Source organism: Aricia agestis, chromosome 6, assembly GCF_905147365.1.
Source record: "Aricia agestis chromosome 6, ilAriAges1.1, whole genome shotgun sequence".
Lineage (NCBI taxonomy): Eukaryota > Metazoa > Arthropoda > Insecta > Lepidoptera > Lycaenidae > Aricia > Aricia agestis.
In genome coordinates, this window is record NC_056411.1 from 6,850,190 (window position 1) to 6,878,143 (window position 27,954).

Genomic DNA, 27,954 nt, shown 5'->3' on the forward strand with positions numbered 1-27,954 from the left:
TATTGCTGCTGCGTCCCCCTTTATGGGCGAGTCCAACTCGCACTTGGCCGGTTTTTTACTTATTTGCTAAGCTTTAATGTAAATAACTGGTGCTGTATCTATTATCTTTACGATTACATACACTTGTAGTATCTATGTCGCAGCCAACTGGTTTAAATAGCCGTTCAATCAGACAGCTAGCCCTTTGACTGAACAACGCCATTCAATCACACGTCTAGCTTTTTAATTGAATATTTAAGTCGCTCAAAACGTTCAACGCTACAGCTGATTCAAAAGCTGCCGTTTGATTTCATTAGTTCAGCGCTCAGCACCGCGGCGCTAGGTGCGTTTTGTTTACAATATGGCGTCAACTAACCGGTGTTTTGTGGTTGTATTAAGATGTTTTTCGTAAATATACGTCATTAGTATTAAAGAGACAGAAATTATGAGGGCACATACGAGTGAATCAAAATTTAAACTAATATTCGAGGAGAAATTACGGGATTACCTATGAAATGCGTCATTAAGATATTTATTGCAATTGTGTTCAAAGTTCAAAATGAGTTAGAATACAATTAATCTGCCTGTTATCATTACGACTGTGTAATATTAGCACTAAACTAATGGTCACATTAGTTAATTTTCCATTTAATCAGTTGGCTAAGCATCATCTAGCTGTAGTGTTAAACGTTGTAGTCAACAAGTCGGCTAAACGACGTATAGCCGAGTGATTGAATGGCGTTGTTCAGTCAAATGGCTTTTTTAACCAGTCGACTGCGATATCTACAAAATGCTCCATTTCTATATTATACAAAATTTAGATCTACTCAGATGGTCAGTAGAAAAAACTTTGCATCCAAGATCAACCGAGGTAGATTAAGTATTGTATTAACTAATAGATTTCTAAATTCATTAAAATATAAGGAAAAAATCAAATGAAAACAAACACAGTAACAAAATATACATATATATTTTATGGTACAAAACAAATCTTTAGACTTATGTATTAAAGACCACGTTATGTACTATCAGAAAGTTGATTCCTAGGCAGATGGGAGACCTACGTAGTTTGGTCGCGTAACGCGCTACGTCAAACCCAGTCGTAAGATCACAATAAACATTGAATTATTCATTATTGACATGATCCGACCAAATGACGTTGGTCTGTCAACTGCCAACGAATCAATTTCCCGATACAGATCATATCAGAGAAAATGATTGATAATAATTGGCTGACCAACGTTAATTGATCGCGGTGTGTTAAAAAAACCCATCCGAGTTCCGACCAATGTATGATTATATTCCTGTATGGTTCCGACAGACCATATAGCTATCATTGAATAAACATAATCCGACCAAACGTCGGAGGTCAACTGCATAATGAATCAATTTTTTCGATGGTACTTACATGCATTCTCTTGGCTCGGCCTCTTTAACTTCATTAATCATTTATTTGTATTTAGAAATTTATTTTTTATTAGTTGTAAATTATAATCCACAAAGCTTCATATCCTGTTCGGATAGACGACCCTCGTTGAGTTTTATTCGTAACCTGTAAAAGGGGTATCAAATAAAAACATTTTATTATAAGAGACCAAGATAGGATACAAAGAAGGCGGAATACATTTAGGGTGGGTTGTACCAACTTACTTTAACTATAACTGTAACTTTAACTATAACTTTAACTACAATGTAAAATGTCAAATCTTTGATTAAAGTCAATAATGGACGCCATATTTAACGATAACCTTGAGCTCGAGAAGGCTTTAATGAACGTGGCGAAAAAAGGAACTAACGCTGCCATCATACAAAAACGCAACTTTTGACAGTTCTCCTTTACCAGCAGCGCCACCGCCCACGTTCATAAAGCCTTGGCGGACCAGCTGTCATCTGTCAAATTCTGTGGTCAAAGTTAAGGTTAAAGTTAAAATTAGCCTTAACTATAACCATAACTTTGACCATAACTGTAACTATAACCACGCCTCTGCAGCTCTGGTGCAAGTTGCAACCCACCCTTAGACTACTCCATAGTTTTCTCTATAGTCTATAGTAGCAGCGACGCGACGCCAACGCAATTGCTCCAAGCCAGGGGATGTAAAGGCCTTTTAAAAATTTACTAGCTAATAGCCTAGCTTTGTGGGGACTCTCGTCGTTTTTCTGCGTAGTAATAATTTCCTTAAGGCATTTTTTTCTATTTATAATAGTAACCAAACCTTGACTGACCGATGATTTTTTATTTTATTTTTATTAGGAAAACATCACGGAGCTAATACTAAGAGGAGGTGTTGTAATCAAGTTTCCTTATGAAACGACGCGTGACAATTTGCGGGGTGAGGGGGTGTCAAGCTCCGCCCACTTCTCAATATTTCATCTATTGGCTAAAAGCCAAACTACTAGCTTAGGTCGATGTTGATGTTACTACGTAGTTCAACTATCTTACACTAGATGTCATTTTGTCTTAAATATTATAGGACGTACTACGGCCCTGGATATTTTTTGCGTTTCAAATAGTTATGAATCATAGGTGACGACAGATGGCGGTTTATAACTAATATCATAATAAAAGCTATATAATCACGGTTTCAGGTATTAAATGTGTTTAAGACTAAGTGTATAACGGTTTTCAGTATTCAAGTATGATTATTGTAATAAACTTATGCAAAATTATAGGCATTTACATGTGTATTATCTTTCAAGGTTTTGCCACCTAGTGTCAAGTAGTATAATTAACGCTGAAAGCTGAAATGTTCTAGAACTTTTATATTTAAATTACATTTAAAATTATTTCCAAATGAAATGTGATGGTATTTATATTATCAGAACGTCTGTCTGAGTGTTTTCGACATTGTAAAACACAATACTTCATCCTTTCCTTGTTAAATACGCAGAAAACACCAATTTATTGGGAGTCTCGTTACGTGTGCACCTGACAAACGCTGAAAGTGTACTGACTTAAGCCCCGCCCACAATGATGACGTCAGGACCTAGTTGAAAATCACAGTGCACAGTTGCTTAGGCCAGCTCCTCTTTGTATGAGCTCCGTGGAAAACATACAGAACAGAACTGGGGGGCTAAAATGGCCGCTTTGGAGAATCATATCATGAATTATAATATGATTCATTTTGAAAAATAGCAAAATGGTCACTCTGCTTGCAATTCATGTCTAGTACTAACTTGACATTCATCAGTTTAACAGTTTGACAATTCATTTGCTGAATTGATTGAGAGGAATTGCTAAATGTGACCATTTTAGCCCCGCTGGGGGCCTACCACCACCTCCACTAAGCGACACCGTTTGACAGCTGATTAGCAATATTACTTTAACGTTAAACTAGCGATCTTAAATAAGTTAATATTTCACAGCGGATTTAACAGTGTTTTGCATTTTGTTACTGTTTTTTAGTAAAATTATATTTAAAAAGTGAGTACGGTAATGTTATTGTGATCTTACAACAAAGTGTTCTGGAAACATGATAGATTTAGGGGAGGTCGTGGTAGGCCCCTGCAAGCGTCATAAACTGTCGACAACTGCCGTCGACTGCCGTCGAAAGTGGAAAGCATCGACTATTGACTTTTCTTTGTTGGGAAGGCGATTGGGTACTCGTGCTATGTAATTGATTTCTTCTTTTTGTAGTAGAAGCTCGCACAGGTTAGCTATTTTTAATAAAATATCGAAAAGATAACACAAAGATCATCTACATAATATAAATTACTATGTTAAAGCACAAATCAATAGGCGTGATAGTTTCCGTAAAGTGTACTACAAAAACTTTCCCAATCAATTTTACGAGGTAGAGCCATGCTTCGGCACGAATGGGCCGGCTCGAGGCCGGAGAAATACCACGGGCTCACAGAAAACCGGCGTGAAACAGCGCTTGCGCTGTGTTTCGCCGACTGAGTGAGTTTACCGGAGGTTCAATCCCCTACCCTATTCCCTTCCTTACCCTCCCCTATTCCCTCTTAAAAGGCCGGCAACGCACCTGCAGCTCTCTGATGTTGCGAGTGTCCATGGGCAACGGAAGTTACTTTCCATCAGGTGACCCGTTTGCTCGTTTGCCCCCTTATTTCATAAAAAAAAAAACAAAGTGCTTAGCTTATGGGATATACTAGGGCTCTTCGCTCGCCCTGATTAGTGATTACCTCTCCTCGTTATGTTTGACGGACCAGAGTTCTGGCATGTACCGGGGCCGCATGGAGGCGAGGAAGTGTTCCCGCCAGAGCTCCTCCAGCGCTAGGATGCCGGAGTGCTGCAGGTAGTAGTTGACCACCTTGTGACCGTGCGACTCGTAGTCTGTGTTCTCGTAGCTGAAATTGTGAGGTATCTATCATACGTGGGAGAGCCATGCTTCGGCACGAATGGGCCGGCTCGACCGGAGAAATACCACGTTCTCACAGAAAACCGGTGTTTCGTTGAGTGAGTGAGTTTACCGGAGGCCCGATCCCCTACCCTATTCCCTTCCCTACCCTCCCCTATTCCCTTCCCTATTACCCTATTCCCTCTTAAAAGGCCGGCAACGCACTTGCAGCTCTTCTGATGCTGCGAGTGTCCATGGGCGACGGAAGTTGCTTTCCATCAGGTGACCCGTTTGCTCGTTTGCCCCCTTATTTCTTTAAAAAAAATCTACAGGGTGTAACAAAAATAAGTGATAATACTTTAGGGTGTGTACGTGTTCCTCGTAGAGAGTTCACTGTGAAAGTTTTAAATTTTGATTCATTCGTATGTGCTCCCATAATTTCTGTCTCTTTAATAATACTTGTAACGTATATTAACGAAAAATATTTTAAAAATACAACCACAAAACACCGGTTAGTTGACTCCATATTGTAAACAAAACGCACCTAGCGCCGCGGTGGTGAGCGCTGAACTAATTCAATCAAACGGCGGCTTTTGAATCAGCTGTAGTCTTGAACGTTTTGAGCGACTTAAATATTATATAACCGCCTCTAGCTCGGCGCGGCGCCGCTCGGGTAACGCGTGCTTCACCGACTGCAGTACATCAGAAACAGGGATATACTCACATGACCTGCACGTTAGCAGCTTCCTGCAGCAGCTCTGTAGTGATGGTGTCGTGGTCGGGGTAGTGCTGCAGCAGCACCGCCTCTAGCTCGGCGCGGCGCCGCTCGGGTAACGCGTGCTTCACCGACTGGTAGAGTAGCGCGCGGGCCGCTGAACGAATCTTTCTGTAAATAAAAAGCATTTTTTAAACAAATGCATTTAAATAAAATATCAAATATTGCGACTAAACGTATGCGAATTAATATAGTCGCATAAGTTTCCCGAGCGCCATAATAATATTATGTATTTTTTTACTAAGGGACATTTGCAGCGTAATTCGGGCCAATCGTAGCCTAATCCTAAAACAGTTATTATATATATTTAGGGTTCCGTACCCAAAGGGTAAAAACGGGACTCTATTACTAAGACTTCGATGTCTGTCCGTCTGTCTGTCTCCAGGCTGTATCTCAAGAACCCCTATAGCTAGACTTCTGAAATTTTCACAGATTGGGTATTTCTGTTGCCGCTATAACAACAATCACAAAAAACGAAACAAAATTTATATTTAAGGGGGGCTCCTATACAACAAACGTGTTTTTTTAACCTTTTTTGCTCGATATCGATAATGGTAACAGGTAGGCACTTGAAATTATCACGAAATCTTCAATGATATGTGTACTTTAACCCTTTAACCGCCCAGTTTAAAATCAATTGTCGTGCCTCTAGCGCCGGCACCATAAATCGAAAAATGTATACCTACAACAAATAGTGATGTGCAATACTTATCTTTTTCAATGTCGATAATTTATTTCTTAATTTATAATTTATATAAAGTATCAACTGATATCTAGTATTTGTAAGTAAATATACAACGCTGGCAAAAACATTAGATAAAACAGCTTGAATAGTGAAGTGACGTAATTCCTGATATTTGTTATTACATTTTAAATACTTAAAATTAATTTCATAGTTTTCACGGATTAAATAATTGAGTTGTTTAAATATATAACCTACTACAAATATAGATTTTCAATAGTAGATCGATATCCCATCCCCTTTACACGCATACAATTTCATATAAATGTCGTAGCAGACAGACAGATAGGAAAGCGTTACTTTGTAATTTATTGTAATTTTATTTCTAATTTAAGTATCCACTACAATCACATTTATCGATAGCATCATCATAAGCACAACACTAGTGAAAAATTCTAGAAGGCGGCACTCGCTTATGACGTCAGAAGCGGTCGTCTTTTTCCGACCGTGGCGCAGGGTGTGCTCACAACATTCGTTTCTAAACATGCAGGCTAGGGATGGGAATCGTCAATTCAATCACTGAAATGTTTATACTATATTTATTATAAATTAAGTAAAACAAACACGTTTATTTGTTCAGTAACCATTGCTTTATTTGTTTTATAATAAATTAGTTAGTAAAAACAGAAATGTTTTAATTTATGTGGATTTTTGTATCAGTAAATCATTGCTTATGTCCCGTCCCTAATGTCGGATTTTTCCGACTCGGGCGTTGGACATCAATACACTTTTCTAAGAATATTTTCGGTAATTTATTTAACTTTAGACATTATTTTTAGGTCTTCTAATTAAGAAACTAAAGTGTAATCAATTGTAAATGATTACTTCGTTAACTATTTACCAAATATAAACATTATTTTAATATAATACAGTGCTATCAAACAAAAAAGGCAGATTAACCGAGTAGTGGTACTGGTCGTAAATATCCGACCTTGGCGAAATGGGCACGAAAATATTTGTCGGATTATTCTGACCTTGGCGGCTAAAGGGTTAATAATTAATAATAATATTAAAATGAAATTAAAATTTAATTTATTTAATTTATTTAATTTTCAATTTCCCATACAAAAAATACCATTTTTGACCTATTTTTGCTCTATAACGGTACGGAACCCTGCGTGCACGTGTCAGACTCGCATTTGGCATATTTTTTTAATTTTATAAACTTAAAAAATGTTTAATTTTTATGTAAAATGTTGTGCTTTTCATTTAGCTTAAAAATGTGCTTTTCATTTTATTTCAAACTAGCTGTCCCGGCAACGTTGTTTTGTCATAAAATGATTTTCCCTGTTTTCCTGCTTTTCTCTTTAAGTTTTTTCTGTTTTTTTTTCTATAGACCTCACGGAGCCCGAGACCTTTCCAACGAATGCAAAACCGTGGAAATCGGTTCGTGTGTTCTGGAGTTATAGCGTCAGGAAGGAAACCCGACTTATTTTTATATGTAAGACTAGCTGTTGCCCGCGACTTCGTCCGCGTGGACTTTATAGTTGTTCCCGTACATCGATTGAGTCGTTTACGCGCAAATCAGAAAAGTATATTGTGTGGGAACCGCACTTTTTCCGGGACAAAAAACATTCCTTGTCCCAGATTCAAATTAGTATCTCCAATCTCCATGCCAAATTTCATCAAATAGAAAATAGATTAAATAGTTTAGGCGATAATCATAAAACTTTATTATGCGGGAACCGTATATTTTCCGGGATAAAAAGTATCCCTTGTCCTTTCCCGAGACTGAAAGTATTGCCATACTAAATTCCATCAAAATTCGTATACCTATTGTGCAGTAAACAGTAATTTTTCCGGGACAAAATGTATCCTATGTTCTTTTTCGGGACTCAAAGTATCTTTATACCGAATTTCAGCAAAATAGGTCCAGCCGTTTACGCGTGATATCGTGACCACGCGAAACGTTCCGCGCAGCTTCGCCCGCGTAAATTAAATATTTCACAGACAAATTAGTCCACAAAAATAGCCTATGATCCTTCACGTGGTCTAATTCTTACCTGTGCCAAATATCAGCAAAATTGCTCCAGTAGTTCGTGAGATAAGCCCTTTCAAATAATTTTCCCAATATTTTCCACATTTTTCTCTAATTCTTCGCTCTCATTAGTCTTAGCATGATAAAATGTAACCTATAGCCTTTCTCGATAAATGGGCTATCTGACACTGAAAGAATTTTTCAAATCCGACCAGTAGTTCCTGAGATTAGCGCGTTCAAATAAGCCCTTTCAAATAATTTTCCCAATTTTTTCCACATTTTTCTCTATTTCTTCGCTCTCATTAGACTTAGCATGATAAAATGTAACCTATAGCCTTTCTCGATAAATGGGCTATCTGACACTGAAAGAATTTTTCAAATCCAACCAGTAGTTCCTGAGATTAGCGCGTTCAAATAAGCCATTTCAAATAATTTCTCCCGTTTTTTCCACACTTTTATCTATTTCTTCTCTCCTATTAGTCTTAGCGCAATAAAATATAACCTATAGCCTTTCTCTATAAATGGGCTATTTAACACTGAAAGAACTTTTCAAATCCGACCAGTAGTTCCTGAGATTAGCGCGTTCAAATAAGCCATTTCAAATATTTTCTCTCGTTTTTTCCACACTTTTATCTATTTCTTCTCTCCTATTAGTCTTAGCGCAATAAAATATAACCTATAGCCTTTCTCTATAAATGGGCTATTTAACACTGAAAGAACTTTTCAAATCCGACCAGTAGTTCCTGAGATTAGCGCGTTCAAATAAGCCATTTCAAATATTTTCTCTCGTTTTTTCAACACTTTTATCTATTTCTTCTCTCCTATTAGTCTTAACGCAATAAAATATAACCTATAGCCTTTCTCGATAAATGGGCTATCTGACACTGAAAGAATTTTTCAAATCCAACCAGTAGTTCCTGAGATTAGCGCGTTCAAATAAGCCATTTCAAATAATTTCTCCCGTTTTTTCCACACTTTTATCTATTTCTTCTCTCCTATTAGTCTTAGCGCAATAAAATATAACCTATAGCCTTTCTCTATAAATGGGCTATTTAACACTGAAAGAACTTTTCAAATCCGACCAGTAGTTCCTGAGATTAGCGCGTTCAAATAAGCCATTTCAAATATTTTCTCTCGTTTTTTCCACACTTTTATCTATTTCTTCTCTCCTATTAGTCTTAGCGCAATAAAATATAACCTATAGCCTTTCTCGATAAATAGGCTATTTAACACTGAAAGAACTTTTCAAATCCGACCAGTAGTTCCTGAGATTAGCGCGTTCAAATAAGCCATTTCAAATATTTTCTCCCGTTTTTTCCACACTTTTCTCTATTTTATCGCTCCCATTAGTTTTAGCGTGATAAAATATAGCTTATAGGCTTTCTCGATAAATAGGCTATCTAACACTGAAAGAATTTTTCAAATCGGACCAGTAGTTCCTGAGATTAGCGCGTTTAAATAAGCTCTTTCAAATAATTTCCTCCCGTTTTTTCAACACTTTCCTCTATTTCTTCGCTCCTATTAGTATTAGCGTGATAAAATATAGCCTATAGCCTTCCTCGATAAATGGGCTATCTAACACTGAAAGAATTTTTCAAATCGGACCAGTAGTTCCTAAGATTAGCGCGTGCAAACAAACAAACAAACTAACAAACTCTTCCGCTTTATAATATTAGTATAGATACAAAATGACTCGGTTTCCAGTATTATAATAAGACTTGTCGTGATTTTTGAAACTAATGGTCAATTCAGACCGCAACGCGACGCGTAGATGCATTCAGCATTTCTAAATTTGTATTGACTTGACAGATTTCAATTGCGTGAGACGTCTTGCAAATCTGTCAATTCCATACTTCAGAAATGCATCTAAACGTCGCGTGGCGGTTTAAATTGACCCTAAGATTTCATAGTTAAATTAAAGTGAATTTATAAACGATTTCACTTCTCTATCCAAAGCTCAACTTCACTTACTAAATACTCCTATTTAAAACGTGTACCTTGGCTAACGAAGAACAAAATACTTCCATTTATAAAATTGTTATCACTAAAAACCCTAATTAAGCTATACTCATTAAGTAAATACGAACTTGCAGTCAGCGTCCTCCGTGTACTTAGTTTTGCTGAGCAACACGAGCGGCGCATCGCACAGCTCGGCGAGCCGCTCCCGGACGCGCTGGTCCAGCATATTGCTGCGCTGGTGGCAGCCGCCGCACAGCAGCAGCACATCGTGCGAGGACCGGTCTTTGACTATCTCTGTACAACATGCAAAAAAAGAAACATTTGAATAGGCTTACTCAAGGCTGTCATTTGCATTTGTAATAAAAAAAAAACAATATTCAAAATTTAAAAGCGCGGCTATTTTGAAGTTGTGTATTTTAAGGCGGTAAGGCGGGCGCCAGACATGTGATCAAATACGTAAATTCGCCAAGTGTGGCACTCACATTTGCCTATTTGTGCAAAGTTAATTGTTGGCATTTTCCTATTTGTGCAAAGTTTACTCAAACTTTGAAGCCCATGTCTGGCGCCGGCATTACAACACCAGTGTTACCAACATCTACACTAATGTATATAATTTATATGACAAATTCCCCGCGTTCCATTTGATGTTAAAAACGATCAAAACGCTCAAAATAGGAGGCATTTTGAGCGTTTTGATCGTTTTTAAAATCAAATGGAACGCAGGGATTACGAAATACAGCCTATGAAGAACAGATTAAGAAGTCAACACTCACCAGGAAAATATTTCCTATACTCTCTTGGCACGATATTTTTCCGTATATACGAGTTATCCTGGCCGCACACCACACATTTGTTCTCTTTCTTCAGTTGATAGTACTTTCCTACATCGCCCACCGAGCGCCCCGCTGGCTCGAACTTGAGGCGGACTGTAAGGGGGTCTGTTGAGATCTTCTCTGCTAGACCTTTATCTATATACCTGTTGATTTCAAAGACATTGACACGATGATAACAATGTGATGTATCGTAAGATGTAAAAAAATCGTACCTTTAGGTACGTGACATTTACAAATTACATTAAAATTTTATTTCGTTGTTGGTTGTCTTAAGACATAGACCTCCTCCAGATTAGTAATCTTTTATCCAGTTCTTTGGTAGGTCATCTTTCCACCTTTAACATTGCCTTTCTTGCAGGGACTGAATAACCGGAAAATATAGGTAGAGAAATTTAGCGGTATGACGTCATACCTTTAAATTACGGTAACCTTTAAATAACGGTACTGATATATATCGGTATTGCAAAATTACGGTATCGTTATTTTTTTAGATATCTAAATCTGTAAAATAAAGGTTTTCTTTTCACCCGGCTACGCCTCCCGCCGAAATATCACGTCAGGGCTCGTAATAATAATTATTGTAATATTCATCCCGTCCATTTACAGTTCAACACACACCACGTGGCACGCGCACGTACGCGTACCTTACTCAAATTTTTTGAGTTGCATTTATACTTTCTTAAAGGTTACAGTCAAGCAGGACGTTAATTTTAAAACAATACCTAATAATATAGTGTTGCCACTCCATTCAAGTGCAGGAAGAGTTTGAAATGAATATTAATTGTACCCTCGATTGTACAATATTTTGATATGATAGTTGCGAATTGGCAACGCCGTACCGGTGCGTAGGTACGTCGTCACCTAGCATTATTTCGGTACCGAAATAATTTCGGTTGGGGTACCAATACAATAAAGAGATATATCGGTACCGTAAAAATAAAGTTATATTTCATTATTTTGCGGTACCGCAATGGTGAAGTTCTGCCGTTTTGACTCAACCTTTAAATCAAAGCAATACCGTAATTTTATACCGGTATATACCCTTTATAACGGTACCGCTTTCAGTCCCTGCTTTCTTGTATTCTTTTTCCATTCCTTGGGTACCAAACCGGTACGGTACAGGCATTTTATTTATTTATTAATTTTTTTGATGCGCAGGGGAAAACCCATCATGGGTGCCCCGGGTTGGGGATGTGCCTCAGTTAGCTGAAGCACCCCGGGGGTATGTGGGACTCTTACCCACTAAAGCCACCTGCGGTTTGCCTTCAGCCGTATACGGAGGGATGTCCTGGATTTGTCAAACACTGCGCTACTTGCGACAAAATTCAATTCAAATCAACTCACCAAAAAGCTTTTTTAGTATCGCATGTACACAGTAATTCGCCGTCGGGAGCTTGCAGGAAACAGTTGTGGTATAGTGGCTTAGATCTGGTTGCGTGAGGGTACCTCTTACTCATCACTTTTGGCGATTTTCCTTCCGTTTTGTTTGTACTAAAATATACATAATTATTTATAAATTGGTTGGGTCATGATTGGTAATATACACTGATTACATACTAGGAATGGTTTGTATGTTTGCATTGTCTAATCTATACTATCTATACTCTATACTCATACTCTATACTAATATTATAAAGAGGTAAACTTTGTTTGTATAATTGTAATGAATAGGCTCAAAAACTACTGGACCGATTTTTAAAATTCTTTCACTATTCGATAGCTACATTATCCACGAGTAACATAGGCTAAATTTTATTTAGGAAAAAATAGGTTTCCGTAAGATATTTGGGTTTTTCGGAGACAAGGTGTAAAAAATCAACCAGAAAAGTTACTTATTTTGCGTACGCTGCCTAAACTATAAAAGATAGAACCATAAAATGTTCTAATAAATTGTAGATCTTATAAATATCTACAAAAAAGTCCGCAACACACTATACCTATCTATTTCGAGTGAGGCACAACAACTTTTTTATTTAAGAAAATCTTGAATTTTTTTGGACTACATTTAAACGCGTTTATTTTACTCATGCTATTAATTCTTATCAAAATAAATTATTTAATCACTAAGTACAGTTTATGTAGATAATATTTAATCTTTGAATGACTAAAATTGGAGGTTTGGTTTTGAAGTTATGGCGAAATTAAAATATGTATTACGATTTCTACTGCACGACCCGTTGCGAAGTGGGCGTCATCAAGGCGGGAGTCACGTGCGAGAGGGGAGTTTAGATCTATTAGTTCTTTTCAGAGTTAGAATATTACACTAAGAATGCCTAAGGGAGCCAGGTCTCTTATACGTATATTAGTCACTTCAATAAAATAATATGGGCAAAACAACGTTTGCCGGGACAGCTTTTTCCCGCCGGGACAAAATTCTCATGTCACAATGTTTGTGCGTGAACTCCTTCAAAATGACTCAACCGATATTAATGAAATTTTGTATGTACCTACTTACATTCGTTAGGCCCGAGAATAGATTTTTATCTAATTTTTCTATTGATACTAGACATCATTTATATGGCAAAACAATGTTTGAAATCCTGCATTATACTAGATGAAAATTATCACAGATAAGAACCATAGGAAAGGTGGGCAACAATTAGAATAGCGATAGGTGATTTTCATTAAGCATTTACCTATTTTCATTTCTTTTAGATTTTTGCTTTGTTTTATAGCACATATCAGCATACTTCCAGCAGAGATCATTGATGTTATCCCAGTGGCTGCTATCAGATTTTCTCAAATACGATAAAATCCCCTTGTTGTAGTAGCCATTAACAAGATTGACAAACATCTTTATAGCTACATGTGCATCTGCCGCTGCATAATTCACTTGACGTGTAGTGAGCTCGTCAGCCTCCCAATCACTACATCTGACCTGTAAATAGAAAAGATAGTTAGCCCGCCAGCACCCGCGCCCCTAAAAATTACACGAGCACTCGCGCGTAGAGCATTTTGCTCACGTTTATAAATGTCATTAAATGCAGGTTTTACAATTAAAAACATTACAAGTAATATTTTTACTTTTTTTCATTTTATTAAATAAAGTACACTTTGTTTATTATAAAATGTATATATTTAAAACTTTATCAACATTTATCTTTTTAATTTTCAATAAATTCATGACAAGAAATTTTTCAGTCTCCTAAGGCGGTATGACCGACAAAAATTCACAAATAAAAATGTTTTAAAAAATAACACTTAGATATGTGGAAGTATTAATCTTCATTATATTTCCGAGCTTTACACATATCACAAGATGTACGACTTTGCTCAGTATTAAAAAAAATGGCAGTAAATGCAGGCCATTTTTGGTCTTCCGGATTTTGCGTCTTGGGCAAACCACTCAGATTCTATTTGGTTTTTCTTGTCCTGGTAACTCAGATTCTAGTAATAAACATTTAATCATCATTTGATCATATCTGCATATTACATTATATCATATTTCATTGATCCTATTGTACGTCATATGTGGTTTCAATAGCCAATGGAGAGCGCTAACGCTGACAGGTATTGACGTCAGGGTTACTAGATCTCAGAGAATTCGATTTGTCAAAAGACACCGTCATTTTTAATATGGCTTGTTTTTTGTATTTCAGCAAGATTATCCAAGTATATAATTAGAAAAATAATTACATTATTTGAAACATATAAACGAACAAGAAATTAAAAACTCTTTTTTTAACTAATAATAATACTATAATACTCCCCACACCGGTTTCGGTGACGGTGGCCGGTTTCATTGAAACCAGACCAGGTACGCAGGAGTAATTTTTATAGTGCCCAAGTGTGTGCGCAGTACACAAGAGCACTCTCTATTCCTTTACTCTCATAACCCAGTGGGACGGAAGACCGACACGACTGGCGAGAGATCAGGCGCAGGACCGACTTTTTACATGCCCATCCGACGCATGGATCATTTTACTTGTCAGACAATCAGGTGATCAGCCTGCATTGTCCTAACCAAACTTAGAAATAACATGTTTCCAACGCGGGATTCGAACCCACGACCTCCGGAGTCGAGAGCGACGCTCTAACCACTAGACCACGGAGGCGTTTTTAAATATTAAATAACTGGCAACACCTATTTCTATGACCGTATTGGATCCAATCTCTCAGCAAATGCCAAAAATCTATGATCAAGGAGGAAATTAATCATTTATCTGGGAGCACGGTAGTGCTCCGCCAAGCTTTTTAGCAAAGGCACGGTCGTAGCATACTTTTCTCGAAGCGGTTCGCGGCTTTTTCACACCCCCTTTATCTTCGATGTTAACAAAGCTAGGGATTTAGAATTTCGGTGACTAGGAGCAAGTATTAAAACCAGCTTAACCTCCAAATTACATAACATTTCGATCAATAGTTTAATAGTTACGGATGATCAAAGTTACTACATTTTGTCACGCACTGACTGACAGATCATCAAAATTCTAAGGTATTTCTAGCAGACTTAGAACCTTGAAATTTGGCAACAAGGTAGGTCGTTATCCACAATGAAAAGAAAAATTATGAAACTGGCCAAGTGCGAGTCGGACTGGCGTAAATAGGGTTCCGTACCGTAAATTTGTATGGGAGCCCCCCTTAAATCACAAGTTTATGTACTTTTTAATTCAGGGCTCGGAAACCGGTTGCAGAACAAAACCGGTTTCGGTCATTGACCCCAAACCGAAATCGATTTCGGTTAAAGGTTGCACTTTACCGGTAAAAACCGGTAAACGCAGAATACCGGTTTTTCTTTAATTTCGGTTTTGGTATTGAAAATTAACCGGTAATTTGCCGCGCGCGACGTTGCCACCCCGTGCGCAAGCGAAAAGTAAGATTTTGCATCAAGGTATGGTTGAGAAGGTGCTGACGGAACAGATTCCTTATACTTATAGATACAAGTTTGGGGGTTTCAGCGTTGTTTTAAGAACGGAAAGTATATGTTAATGTGCAAATTATATTCATCAGAATTCAGTAATAGTAATGGACATTGTAATTACTATGTGGTGTGGTAATTGGTATGTATGTGTGCTGTAGGATGAATATTATGATTTATGCCTTTTATCGGCAACCATCTCGTTTCAGACAATTTTGATTTTTACAAAATGATTATACAGATTTTAATAGGTAATTAGTTTTCTATAAGGTATTTAACAACTATCAGTTAAAAAATGTAGTGTTTATTTTTTATTTTACTCGATTTAAAAAGTGTATTTGTTTTATAGTCTAAGTCAGCGGCAGGCAACAGGCGGACCGCGGTCCATGTGCGGACCGCGAAAGGTCGAATTTCGGACCGCGAAAGGTCGAATTTCGGACCGCGAAATATTGTAAATATTAATTTAAAAATTTTAAAAACTTATGGTGTATTCCGAACACTTTAAAGAATTTGCTCCCGTTGGAAATTTAACTTAAAGTTAATTTTTCAACAAACTAGACAAATGCTAACTAACGAATTTTTTTTTAACTTCCGTCCTTATTGTACATAAAAAAAATGTTCAAATAATTTTCGTAAAAATTTTTCACTTCGTGGAGCCCTTAAACATACTTCCTACTAATATTATAAAGGCGAAAGTTTGTTTGGATGTATGGATGTTTGTTACTCTTTCACGCAAAAACTACTGAACAGATTTGAATGAAACTTTACAATAATATAGCTTATACATCAGAATAACACATAGGCTACAATTTTAACCGACTTTCAAAATGGGGGAGGTGTTATGTTCGTTTTTTTATGTTCAACAATTACTCCACCGTTTGTAAACGAATTTTTAAAATTTTTCTTTTGGTATACAGTGTGTAACAAAAATAAGTGATAATTTTTTATTATTTTTTATTTATTTATTTAAATCAGGCTACGTAGGCCCATACAATATATACCTTAATGACTAACATACATAAAAATTATATAAACTTAACAACTACACATTATCACGAATTAACTGCGACGTGACGCGCGCTTCATTCCGAAGTCTCCCCCGGAACCTTCGGTAAACCACATCAGTCGGCCAGAATTCCTCCGCTTCAAAGGTCGGGAGAAGATGCGTCGGTACTCTCACCACAAAGGAACTGAAGTTGACCTTATGGCGAGACCCTCAAGTGGAGGGATGTCTTCTTAAATACTTCATAATACTTAAGGGTGTATACGTGTTCCTTGTAGAGAGTTCACTGTGAAAGAAGCAGCGCTGAAAGACGAAATTTTTTTTTCACTTTTGTATGGGCAAGGGCCCGAGCGTCACGAGTTTCCCCATACAAAAGTGAAAAAATAATTTGTTCTTCCAGCGCTGCTACTTTCACAGTGAACTGTCTACAAGAAACACGTACACACCCTAAAGTATTATCACTTATTTTTGGTACACACTGTATAGGGTATCATCTCAATTTGGTATTAAATTCACAAAAGTGGTGATCTGATGAAGGGTCCATAAGTAATCGAGGGAGCTCCTCAAAATTTATAGGAAAACATGTGGTGACTTCGGTTTCGTGAGAAGTATGCTAAGCATATGCTACAAAAAAGTAAGATTTTGCACCGAGGTATACCTGGTATACCGTGGTTCGGAAGGTGCTGAGAGAACTCCTGATTCTTTATAAATACAAGTTTGGGAGTTTCGGCGTTGTTTTAAGAACGGAAAGCATATGCTACTATGCAAATTACATTCATCATCATCATCATCACTACCATATTATACCATGCATCGTCCCATGATTATGAGCCTATTATGACCCTGTTATTGGTACTTTTCATAGTCTTTTAGATCGAGACACGAATTTGTCAAGCGATAATTTAAAGAAATCTATACTTTAATATTATAAACCTGAAGAGTATGTTTGCTTGAACGCGCTAATCTCAGGAACTACAGGTCCGATTTAAAAACTTATTTCAGTGTTAGATTGCTCATTAATCGAATAAGGCTATATATTATAACGCTAACCTAATACGACCGAAGAAACTCAGGAAAATGTGGGAAAAATGGGGGAAATATTAAAAAGGGTTTATCTCACGAACTACTGGAGCAATTTTTATGGCAATATTTACGTGAAGGGAGTATAGCTATTTTTTATGGGAAAATGTACGGTTTCTGTAAAATTCCTAATTATCGCGGGCGAAGCCGCGCGGGACATCTAGTATATTATACAAACATATTTAACAAGATCACGCCATAAAAGTTTAAAAAAATTAATACTTTGTTTATAATAACTTTTTAACTTGGACAAAAAACTATAAATCCAAGTAATATTGTCAAAAAAAATTTGGTTTCATTTATCATCACATAATTGTTTTTATATCAATGAAAGACACATGTATTAACTAAAAAAAAATCCACCATTTGTTTATAAAAAATGTATTTAAAACAAATGGTTCGATGCTTTTAAAAAAAATCTTAACTTTATGCTCTTGAAAATATTATCAAGAAAAAATTTTTTAGAAACAAATTTTTAATTTAATTAACAATATTTATATTTAATTGTTTATAATCGTTTTTTAAATATTTCTATTGTTAAAATTAATATTGATAGTGAAATAGGCTGAAGGCTGGAAGGTTTCTGAAGATAAAAGACTTTTTGCGAGCCTAGCCTTCGAACTTCAAAACTATGCACCGTTTTGTGACGGGAATGAATCGGTAGACAAAATATTTTAAGAGCCCAGAGATGCCTAAAATAATCCCTGACCTGATCCTGGATGGTGATGAGGGGGTGATGACCAGAAGTGCGTAACAAATCATACAAATGAGGAAAATATGTTTGTCAGTATTAGCTCAGGACCTACTTCCTTCGGTGTTTCCAAAAAAATCTGGTCATCAAATTGAATACTTAATTGTTTTTTTTTTATCTCGATCACAACCTTAGTGATATTTAAGAGATTTCGAGACAAAGCAGTAGTTGATTGATTTTTTTAGTTGCATAAAGGCAAATGAAGGTTATTACTTATTGTGATTAATTACCATAAAGCATTCTAACAATTCGCATAATTAATACTTCGTTTTATTCCTTTTTTCAACTTAATTTTCATTTTTAATTTGGGGTCAGTAGAGACCCCATGCGACTACTTGTGTGAGTTTTTTGATGCGCCCAATTAAGGGTTAAACAACAGAAATATAAAAAAACGATTATAAACAATTAAATATTGTTATTAAAAAAAGTTAATTCTAAAAATCATAATATTTTCTAGAGCATAAAGTTAAGCAAAAGAAATTTTTAAAAACATCGAAATAGTCCATTTGTTTATAATTTTTTTGTAAACAAATGGCGGAAAATAAGTTTTTTTTAGTTAATACATGTCTTTCATTAATATAAAACAATTAAGTATGTGATGATAAATGAAAAAAAAATTTTTTTGACAATATTACTTGGTTTTCTATTTTTTTGTATAAGTAAGTTATAAAATTATTATTTAAACAAAGTATTGATTTTTTTAACTTTTATGGCGTGATCTGTATGTGTATAAAAAGGGCTCCACGAACTGAAAAATTTTTACGAAAATTATTTAAACATTTTTTTTATTGTACAATGAGGACGGAAGTTCGAGAAAATTTCGTTAGTTAACATTTGTCCAATTTGTTGAAAAATTAACTTTAAGTTAAATTTCCAACGAGAGCGAATTCTTTGAAGTGTTCGGAATACACCATAAGTTTTTTTAATTTTTAAATTAATATTTAATACCTTAAAAAATAATCAGTGTGACGTGCTCGGTTTTGAAACCGCGCGCGCTACCTAAAATACCGCGCGGAGGCCTATTACGGCCGTTAAATTACGGCGTACGGCGGGCACACGGCGCGGGCGTACGCTTTTCGCAGTAAATTAGTAACTAATCCATGGTAATCTACTCGACAGTCGACACAACTGTACACGCTCGAGATAAAAATTATACTAGCAGCGCTAAATGAGGTGGGCGCACGCGATGGGTGCCCGCTCGCGGATTCGTGGCCCGCGGCGGTCTTTCGACGCGTGCGCCCGCGCCCGTATCCGCCCGTGTTTTAGCGTTGGCCCTCAGGGCCGGGACACAAAAACACGATACGACGTCGTATCGTGTTTTTGTGTCCCGGCCCTTAGATCTCTGTATATCAAATCTAACATTTCTTTTTAAATAAAAAATTAAAATAAAAAAAATAAAACATTCTAAAATTAAAAAAAGATAGGTGAAAATAATTGCGAAATTATCTTATCAACTCCCAAGCGGCCCAAGCGGGCCGCGATAAGTGATAAAAATAGATTTCCAAGAAGCGCGATCGAAGAATTAACCGGTTAATTTGGGTTTTCAAAATCGTTTGTGTGTTAGTAACCAGTTTTTACAATTAAGTATTTTCTGAAATTTTCAAAAATCTCACTTTACCATTATGGATATAGAGCAAAAAAGGGCAAAAAATCGTGTTTGTTGTATGAGACCCCCCATTAATCATTTATTTTATTTTAGTTGGTCTATTAGATTTGATAGCGACAACAAAAGTACATAATTTGTAAAAATTAAAATATCTAGCTATTGCGGTTCTCGAGATCTAGCCTCGTGACACACGGACGGACGACAGACAGACAGCGAAATCCAGACTCATTAGGAATAGGCTCCCGTTTTCATCCTTTGGGCAAGGAAACCTAAAAACTGAAAAGTATAAAATAACTTTATTAAATAAAAGAAAAGATTTTTATGTTTGTGGCTTTGCAAGAACATTAAAAATGAGTTTCGACTTTATAATAATTACTAGCTGTTGCCCGCGACTTCGTCCGCGTGGACTTTAGTTTATAGCGCGCGGTGTCAACAAAATTTGTGTCAAATTTAAAAACTTTTTAAAATCCTGGTAACTGGTACCCCTCTTAGGGCCGCGCTACACCGGAATGGCAGCGCTGAAAGTGCTCGCCTCGCCGCTGCCATTCCGGTGTAGCGCGGCCCTTAATTAATCAAAATACCCAAAAACAGCTGTGTAGTGTGCACATAATCTATACTAATATTATAAATGCGAAAGTATCTCTGTCTGTCTGTCTGTCTGTCAGTCTCGCTTTCACGCCAAATGCCAAAACTACCGAACCGATTGTAATGAAATTTTGTATACAGATAGTCTAAAGCCTGAGAAAGGACATAGGCTACTTTCTTACTGAAAAAAAGGGTTGTAAGGGGGTGAAAATGCGTAAATTTGTTCAAATTAAGTTAGTTCCAAAAATTCATAATAGATGGCGCCGTGCGTCTTCTACATCGCGCTGACGCTTGCTCAAAAGTCTTTCTATAAGAGGTGGTATCATCTTCCATCTAAGTTTCGATTTTTTTCGATTGTTGATTTATTCTACGGTAGGTATTAAATAACTCAGTACTTTATCTGTGCAGTGACGTAACCTTAAACCTATCAATGATAAATAGTTTATGGGTAAAGTTGTGTAATTGTTGTTGGGGGCTAAATAAGCTTTAAAATTTGGCATAAAATATAAAGTTTAATATAAAAAAATTAAATACTTATTGTGTGCACACTGGACAGCTGTATTGATTTAAGGGGTACCAGGGTTTTTTTATAAAAGCATTTGATACAAATTTTGTTGACACCGCGCGCTATAAACTAAAGTCCACGCGGACGGAGTCGCGGGCAACAGCTAGTTATGAATAAAAACAATAATATATAATAAAGTAAGTATGATTAGTTCTGTTACAATAATGAAGTAAAAAATAAAACGCCATCTGTTTTCATATATTAGAATTAAAATGTTGATTGCATTGATATATTTTCTGGATGGAATATAGGCCAACACGGTACACTCGAACTCCTTAGAAATGCAGTAGGAGTTCTATAAGATAAGATAGATTGATTATTATTATACCAAGTGATAATATTATTAAACATAATATTCTAACGTATTAAAAACTATAAACAAAAACATAATAACTAATAAGTATGATTAGGGCGATTCCGCTAGAGACGACCCTTGACACGAATTTTTAAATTACAGCATTTGTTACATTTTTTTATTGAATTATAAATAAAAAGATGTATATTTACTAGCAAAAGAACTTTTATCAGTAAAAATTTAAATTTGAATGATTTATAACATTCTGAAGTGACATCATCTAACGGCGCGAGAAAAACTGCTTATGCCACACATGATTATTTTTTACTACAAATCACTAGCTCGAAGTTGAATTTCACTACATAATATTGACTGTATAACATAAGTTTATATTTCTGAGCAAAAAAAATCAACAATTTTGAATTAGTTTTCAAACATTGCTAAACAAAAGTTGCAATTGTTGCACCCGCGATAAAAAAAGTACAAAAGTTTAGTTTTCTCGCTAAAATAAATTGTTAATAATTTGAAACTTTGTAAAAGTAAGAAGAATTGAGAAGGAAATAGGAATTAATCATTGTAATAAACTATTTTATGGTTTTTAATGTAAAAACAGTACCTTAAAAGTGGTTGCACCCGCGATCGAAGCAGTATAATTGCAAAAGCAGCAATTTATTTTCTGACTATTATAGTAATTTTCGTCATATTTAATATTATTAAGGTAAACAATAACGTTAAATTATATTTGTTATCAATACTTTTCATGTTATTACAAGATTTATAAAAAATTCAATAGAGTCGCATCGTGTTTTATATTTTTAGATTATATTTCATGTATTACATAACAGATGTTTCAAATGATGATTAATCTTGTTTTATTTTTAAACATTTTAGAAGACATGCTACAAATGACATAAAAAAATCATATAATTTAATATTTTTTTTTGAAAAAAATATTTTTACTTATCATTTTCCCATATTCTTTTAAATAATAGATATTAATTTTGAATTTAATGTTTGCTGTAGTTCGGTTTTATAGCAATACATCGAAAAACGTTTGCCTAATTTACATTATTAAATTGTTTTAGTGATTTAGACGATTTATTTTCTCAGATCGATAAATGATTGATAATTAAAAAATAACAAAATTTTAAGTAGTATTATTACAACTTACTAATAATATTATGTATTGCATATAAAAAATGTAGAAATTAGTCGCAGACTTATGAGTAAATTCAATTTCTTTAGACTTGTTGCACCCGCGATATTCTGATGTTGCACCCGCGATCGTGGAAATTGTTGATAATTCCTAGTACTAATAAATTAAATTAATTGTATCTAGTTAAATCATTTCTTTGTCTTATACCCTTTTGAAATATGGGTTAATAAATTACTAAAAGTTTCACAATTAACAGTATTCTCAAATGAACTCGTCCGAGTTGTTAATGGAGGGCCGATTTGGTTGCACCCGCGATAGTACTTCAAACATATTTTGTGGCTTTTCTTTGATTTAATTATAGTTTTCATTTACAAATCATGATTAAACTAGTTAAAATGTATCCCTTCAGAAGATAATTTATTAGGAAATATGTTTTATTTTGTCAGTAGGACGCTTTAAGTGCGTCAAAATGTTGCACACGCGATAATGGAATCGCCCATTAGTTCTATGTTACCTACAATGAAGTAAAAAATAAAACGCCATCTGTTGAATCGTAATAGAACTAAAATGTTCATTGCATCGATATATTTCTGGATTTTTTATAATATTATACATAAAATATATTTAAGATTTTTGAAATATTATTTTAATACACATCCAAGACCCAGAAACATTGAAAACTTTTTGTTCCGCCTGCGGGACTCGAACCCAGGACCCCCGGGATGAGCGCTGGCCACGCGCAATGCGAATTAATTTTCATCGATATTTTCATGGAAATAAGATATTTTCCCACATCAAAATGTAGCCTATGTCCTTTCTCAGACTCTAGAATAACTGTGTACAAAATTTCATTGCAATCGGTTCAGTAGTTTTGGCGTGAAAGCGAGACAGACAGACAGACAGAGATACTTTCGCATTTATAATATTAGTATAGATAGTATAGATTTTACGTACTAAAGGAAAAATAGTGTTAACAAAGTTAACAATGAAACTATGATAATTAAATTCGATTAAAATATAAATGAAATCAGAACTGCGAATTACGATGTACACCCCATACTCGCTCGATAGATGGTGTAGCACTCCCTTTATATCGCGGTATCGCTTGTTTGCGGAGTATAATTATTATGGTTTAAAAAAATCCGGGATAGGTCGTAATACTCAATCGAAAGTAACATCGGTGCACGGATAACCTTCTGAAAGTTCAAAAGTTGTTGGGCTATCGTCATAGAATTTGTACTTTGTAGAAGTAGGCACCTACCTGTTATTATCAATTAATTTTACGACCTAGAATATTATATACCTAGAGATAGAGAATGGGTGCTAAGCTATGTACAGAAAAGTTTTAATGTGACCTGAAAAGAAAAGAAACCTTAAAAAAAGAAATGAGATCCCCCCAAAACATGAAATGTAAAAAGGAGCCAAGCAAAATATTGCATTGCCATGCAATATATCTATCGTAAAAAGTTTTTAGATCACATTCAGGCAAAGCCTTCAACTTATTTTGTAATTTAAATTAACATTCAGTGAATTTATCAATAGTTTTCTTTATTTTATAATTATAATAGTGGCTTGGCAATGAGCACTAGAGAAATTATCAGCGACTAATTGGATTTATTGGGTATCATCGTCCACATGCGTCATTACATACTAAAAACACGCCGTTTGTGTAAGTATGAACTACCCCAAATATGAAGTTTTATATTTGTTTTTCTTGTGCTCATTGCCGAGCCACTATTATAATTATAAAATAAAGAAAACTATTGATAAATTCACTGAATGTTAATTTAAATTACAAAATAAGTTGAAGGCTTGGCCTGAATGTGATCTAAAAACTATTTACGATAGATATATTGCATGGCAATGCAATATTTTATATTTTGCTTGACTCCTTTTTACATTTTATGTTTTGGTGGGATCTATATTACATTATCCAATATAAATGACTCAATGATCTAGGATCCAATATAAATGATAATCTAATATCCCCCTAAGGAAAAAAGTATAGTCTGTCAAGAAAGTGAAGAAATTAAAAAGTGGCAACATCGCTATGTCGTCCCTTTTTTCTTAGATTGATTTGAAAGGGATGACACTACGATGTTGCCACTTTTTAATTTCTTAACTTTCTTGACAGACTGTACTTACGCCGATACCCGCGCGATGAGCAAAATGCCGCATGATGGTATACGGCGCAACAAACCTCCTCGTACGGGTGAATAGTGCACCCTGGCGAAAAGTTATCTGTCTCCAGGGGTGGGGGACGAAACAAAACTCAGGTACTGAAGAAACGATGGCCATAAACATAATTTTGGCAAAATGGCACGTGTTTTAAATTTACTGTGAGTAAAATGCTCATAGCGCGAGTGCTCACGGGTTAGAGAAAAAAACTTTTGGTACTGAATTATTCAACAGAAAAACAATAAGACATGTGTAAAGTACACAATGACATTCTCTTTAAACACTAATATATTATAATTTTATTGACATTTTAAAACAACCTTATTTGTAGGAAGCATTAAGCTTATTAAAAATAACTGTAATTAGTTCATACCCTCCAGCTTTTATCCAAGACCACGCCCAGGAGAGAAGCGGAGAGAGCGGCCAGACCACCGTCATCATATCCACAGAAGTCAACAAGATGTCGGATGTCCAAGGAGGACTTTAACGTCACAGAATAGTCGTGCTGCAAGTACTTAGCATCATTCCCGGGAGTTACACCTACTTTATATAAAGAGTCATCTTCAAGGAGTTCCTGAAAGGTTATCATCATATTGTACTTTTTTATTTATTACTTTGCTCTTTATATAAAAAGATATTTATAACAAAGTTCACATGGAAATAGTTCTACTGAGTATTAATTATTATAAAAGTTGTTGGATATCTGTTGTTGAATTTGAAATTATTGTTGAATCACTATTTTTCTATAGAATATGATGATTCTATCCATCATATGGGAGTCTATCCATCATATATTTCTATATAATATATGATGGATAGACTCCCAAAATCTTTTTGGTTTTCATTGTTATATTACTCATGACTAGGCCCCGGTCCCCGGATTTATATGTAAATACCATTGACATAAGAAGCTATATGGACACGAAATGACCATGAAAGACTGATGGATTTTACTAGAGATGTCAGTTGTCGCTGAATAATAAAAATATATTGATATCGATACTTTTCCAAATAATAGTAAAAGCAAAGACCTAATAGGTCTTTGAATTCAAAATTTGTGGACTAGAATGGCGGATTTTACTAGAGACGTCACTGAATAAAAAAACTTCATATCAATATCAATATTTTTTTATTATTCAGTGACATCTCTAGTAAAATCTGCAAGTTTTAGTTTACAAATTTTGAAGGCAGGGTTCTTTCGTGGTCATTTCGTGTTTATATAGCTTCTTATGTCAATGGTATTTACATATAAATCCGGGGCCTACTTATGGCCTATTATCACATATTATATTGACCATTTTAAAAATATGGTACTCACTTTCAGTGATCCAGTGATTAGCTTTAGCTTATTCAGCCTAAAAAGTAGACAAAATCCATCATAGGTAGATAGCTGAAGAAGTGCCACAGGTTGTCTGTGTCCATTGTCTGTCACCCACTCACAGTCAAAGCCTATAGCATGGTATGCAGAACTCCGTCTAAAAAAGATTATTTCTGACCATAAGTGAATTTGGAAACTATTTTAAGAACATTGTGTAATCTTTTAATTTTAAACATTGCAATGTGTCTGTTATTCTTATGATATAGGCTTATTTTGACTTAATACCATGTTTAATTTACATTTACCTTCTTAGTTTGGATAAAAGTTTGAGTACTTATATTTTACTATAGCCGCTATAGGCCTTCTCATATTCTTTCCATTGCAATTTGCGGGTGGTATTTTGTTACTATCAAACAAATTCTTATTTATAAATTTATAATAGTATACCTTTGTATTTCAGCCACCGCGTCATCGACTTGATCTTCTGAAGAAATTATTTTAATATCGAGGTAATTTAAAGCATCTACAGCACTTTTTGTCTTCCTTTTGGATTTCATTACAAGGTATAATAAGCCAGCAAAAGTTATTACAGCGGTAGTCAAGAGGAGCTTCATATTAGGAACGAAAGCTAAGATAGTCATTTTTTACTTTAATAATTGTTGCGGAAAGCGAAAAAACTGGTGCACATAAGAATAACCCAATAACCACAGTCCATAGGTTATGGTGGAGTTGACATTATAAATATTTGACAAATGTGTATTTTGTACTCATATTTAATTTTATGATGCCTTTTCCTGTTGCCAAATTTAACAGGAAAATCCATAAATACCCACAACAAACCGAAACCACTATCCAATTCCCAAAATAAAAAACAACATAATTAGACAAGTGACATTTTTTTTAATCCGTCCCGGTCGGGACAGGCAAAGGGAGCGTATAGCCTGGTATAGCCCATACAGCCATATTTTCTATGTTGCGTCAGTTTTGAGTTTTGACCACAGATTTTTCATTTTAGAAGTAAGAGATGTGTCACATGTCGCCAAATCCTGCCCATATGAGCACAAATTGTCAGTCGTATGTCAATCACTGCACGGCTTACACGTTTTCACTACACCGTAAATTGTGAACAAAATGCTGACTTGTGCTATAATTACCTACAAAAATTGCAGCGATACTGTGAATTTCAAAAATAGCGGGATCACCTATCACAGCTAACTGTAATTTATACGACTTTTTAATTTAAAAATCAATTATTCTTCACGAAAAATGTTACGTGAACTATCAAACTAAGACACTAGTGATGTGGTGTGATGCCGATTTTGGTATCGATATTTTTATCGACATTTTTTAAGCGGTTGCGTTATTATCTACACTAATATTATATTTAGCTGAAGAGTTTGTTTGTTTAAACGCGCTAATCTTAGGAACTACTAGTCCGATTTGAAATTTTGAAGTATCCTTTCAGAGTTAGATAGCTCATAGCCAAGAAACAGAGGAAATGTGGAAAAAACTTACCACGTATGCATGGCTCTCCCACAAATACGTGGGAGAGCCATGCATACGTGGGAGAGCCATGCTTCGGCACGAATGGGCCGGCTCGACCGGATAAATACCACGTTCTCACAGAAAACCGGCGTGAAACAGCGCTTGCGCTGTGTTTCGCCGAGTGAGTGAGTTTACCGGAGGCCCAATCCCCTAACCCCTACCCTATTCCCTTCCCTACCCTCAACTATTCCCTTCCCTTCCCTTCCCTACCCTCCCCTATTACCCTATTCCCTCTTAAAAGGTCGGCAACGCACTTGCAGCTCTTCTGATGCTGCGAGTGTCCATGGGCGACGGAAGTTGCTTTCCATCAGGTGACCCGTTTGCTCGTTTGCCCCCTTATTTCATAAAAAAAAAAACGGGGAAAATTATTTGAAAGGGCTTATCTCACGCACCATCCAGCAATTTTTATGTTGTTTGGCATAAATAAAAAGTAGACCACATGAAGGATCATAGGCT

General features: G+C 35.6%; 1 protein-coding gene across 1 annotated transcript; it reads right to left on the reverse strand.

Moving 5' to 3' along the window:
* Window positions 1-930: 930 nt before the first annotated feature.
* LOC121728473 (exonuclease 3'-5' domain-containing protein 2) lies at window positions 931-26,849 on the reverse strand. The gene is made up of 10 exons (XM_042116669.1): window positions 26,401-26,849; window positions 25,954-26,110; window positions 25,009-25,209; window positions 13,198-13,439; window positions 11,906-12,052; window positions 10,502-10,704; window positions 9,857-10,022; window positions 4,999-5,160; window positions 4,120-4,284; window positions 931-1,531 (listed from the first exon to the last, which is right to left on the reverse strand). Exons 1-10 carry the CDS (start codon window positions 26,592-26,594, stop codon window positions 1,468-1,470), a joined length of 1,701 nt encoding a protein of 566 aa, XP_041972603.1. The 5' UTR covers window positions 26,595-26,849; the 3' UTR covers window positions 931-1,467.
* Between the last annotated feature and the right edge of the window lie 1,105 nt (window positions 26,850-27,954).

Excerpts from the sequence above, each read along its gene's own strand:
- LOC121728473 (XM_042116669.1), bottom strand. The coding sequence starts at position 26,594 with ATGACTATCTTAGCTTTCGTTCCTAATATGAAGCTCCTCTTGACTACC. Across the intron at positions 25,210-25,953 it reads TAATCACTGGATCACTGAAA|GAACTCCTTGAAGATGACTC; the intron begins GTGAGTACCATA and ends ATAACCTTTCAG. Across the intron at positions 4,285-4,998 it reads GCTGCTAACGTGCAGGTCAT|CTACGAGAACACAGACTACG; the intron begins GTGAGTATATCC and ends TCACAATTTCAG.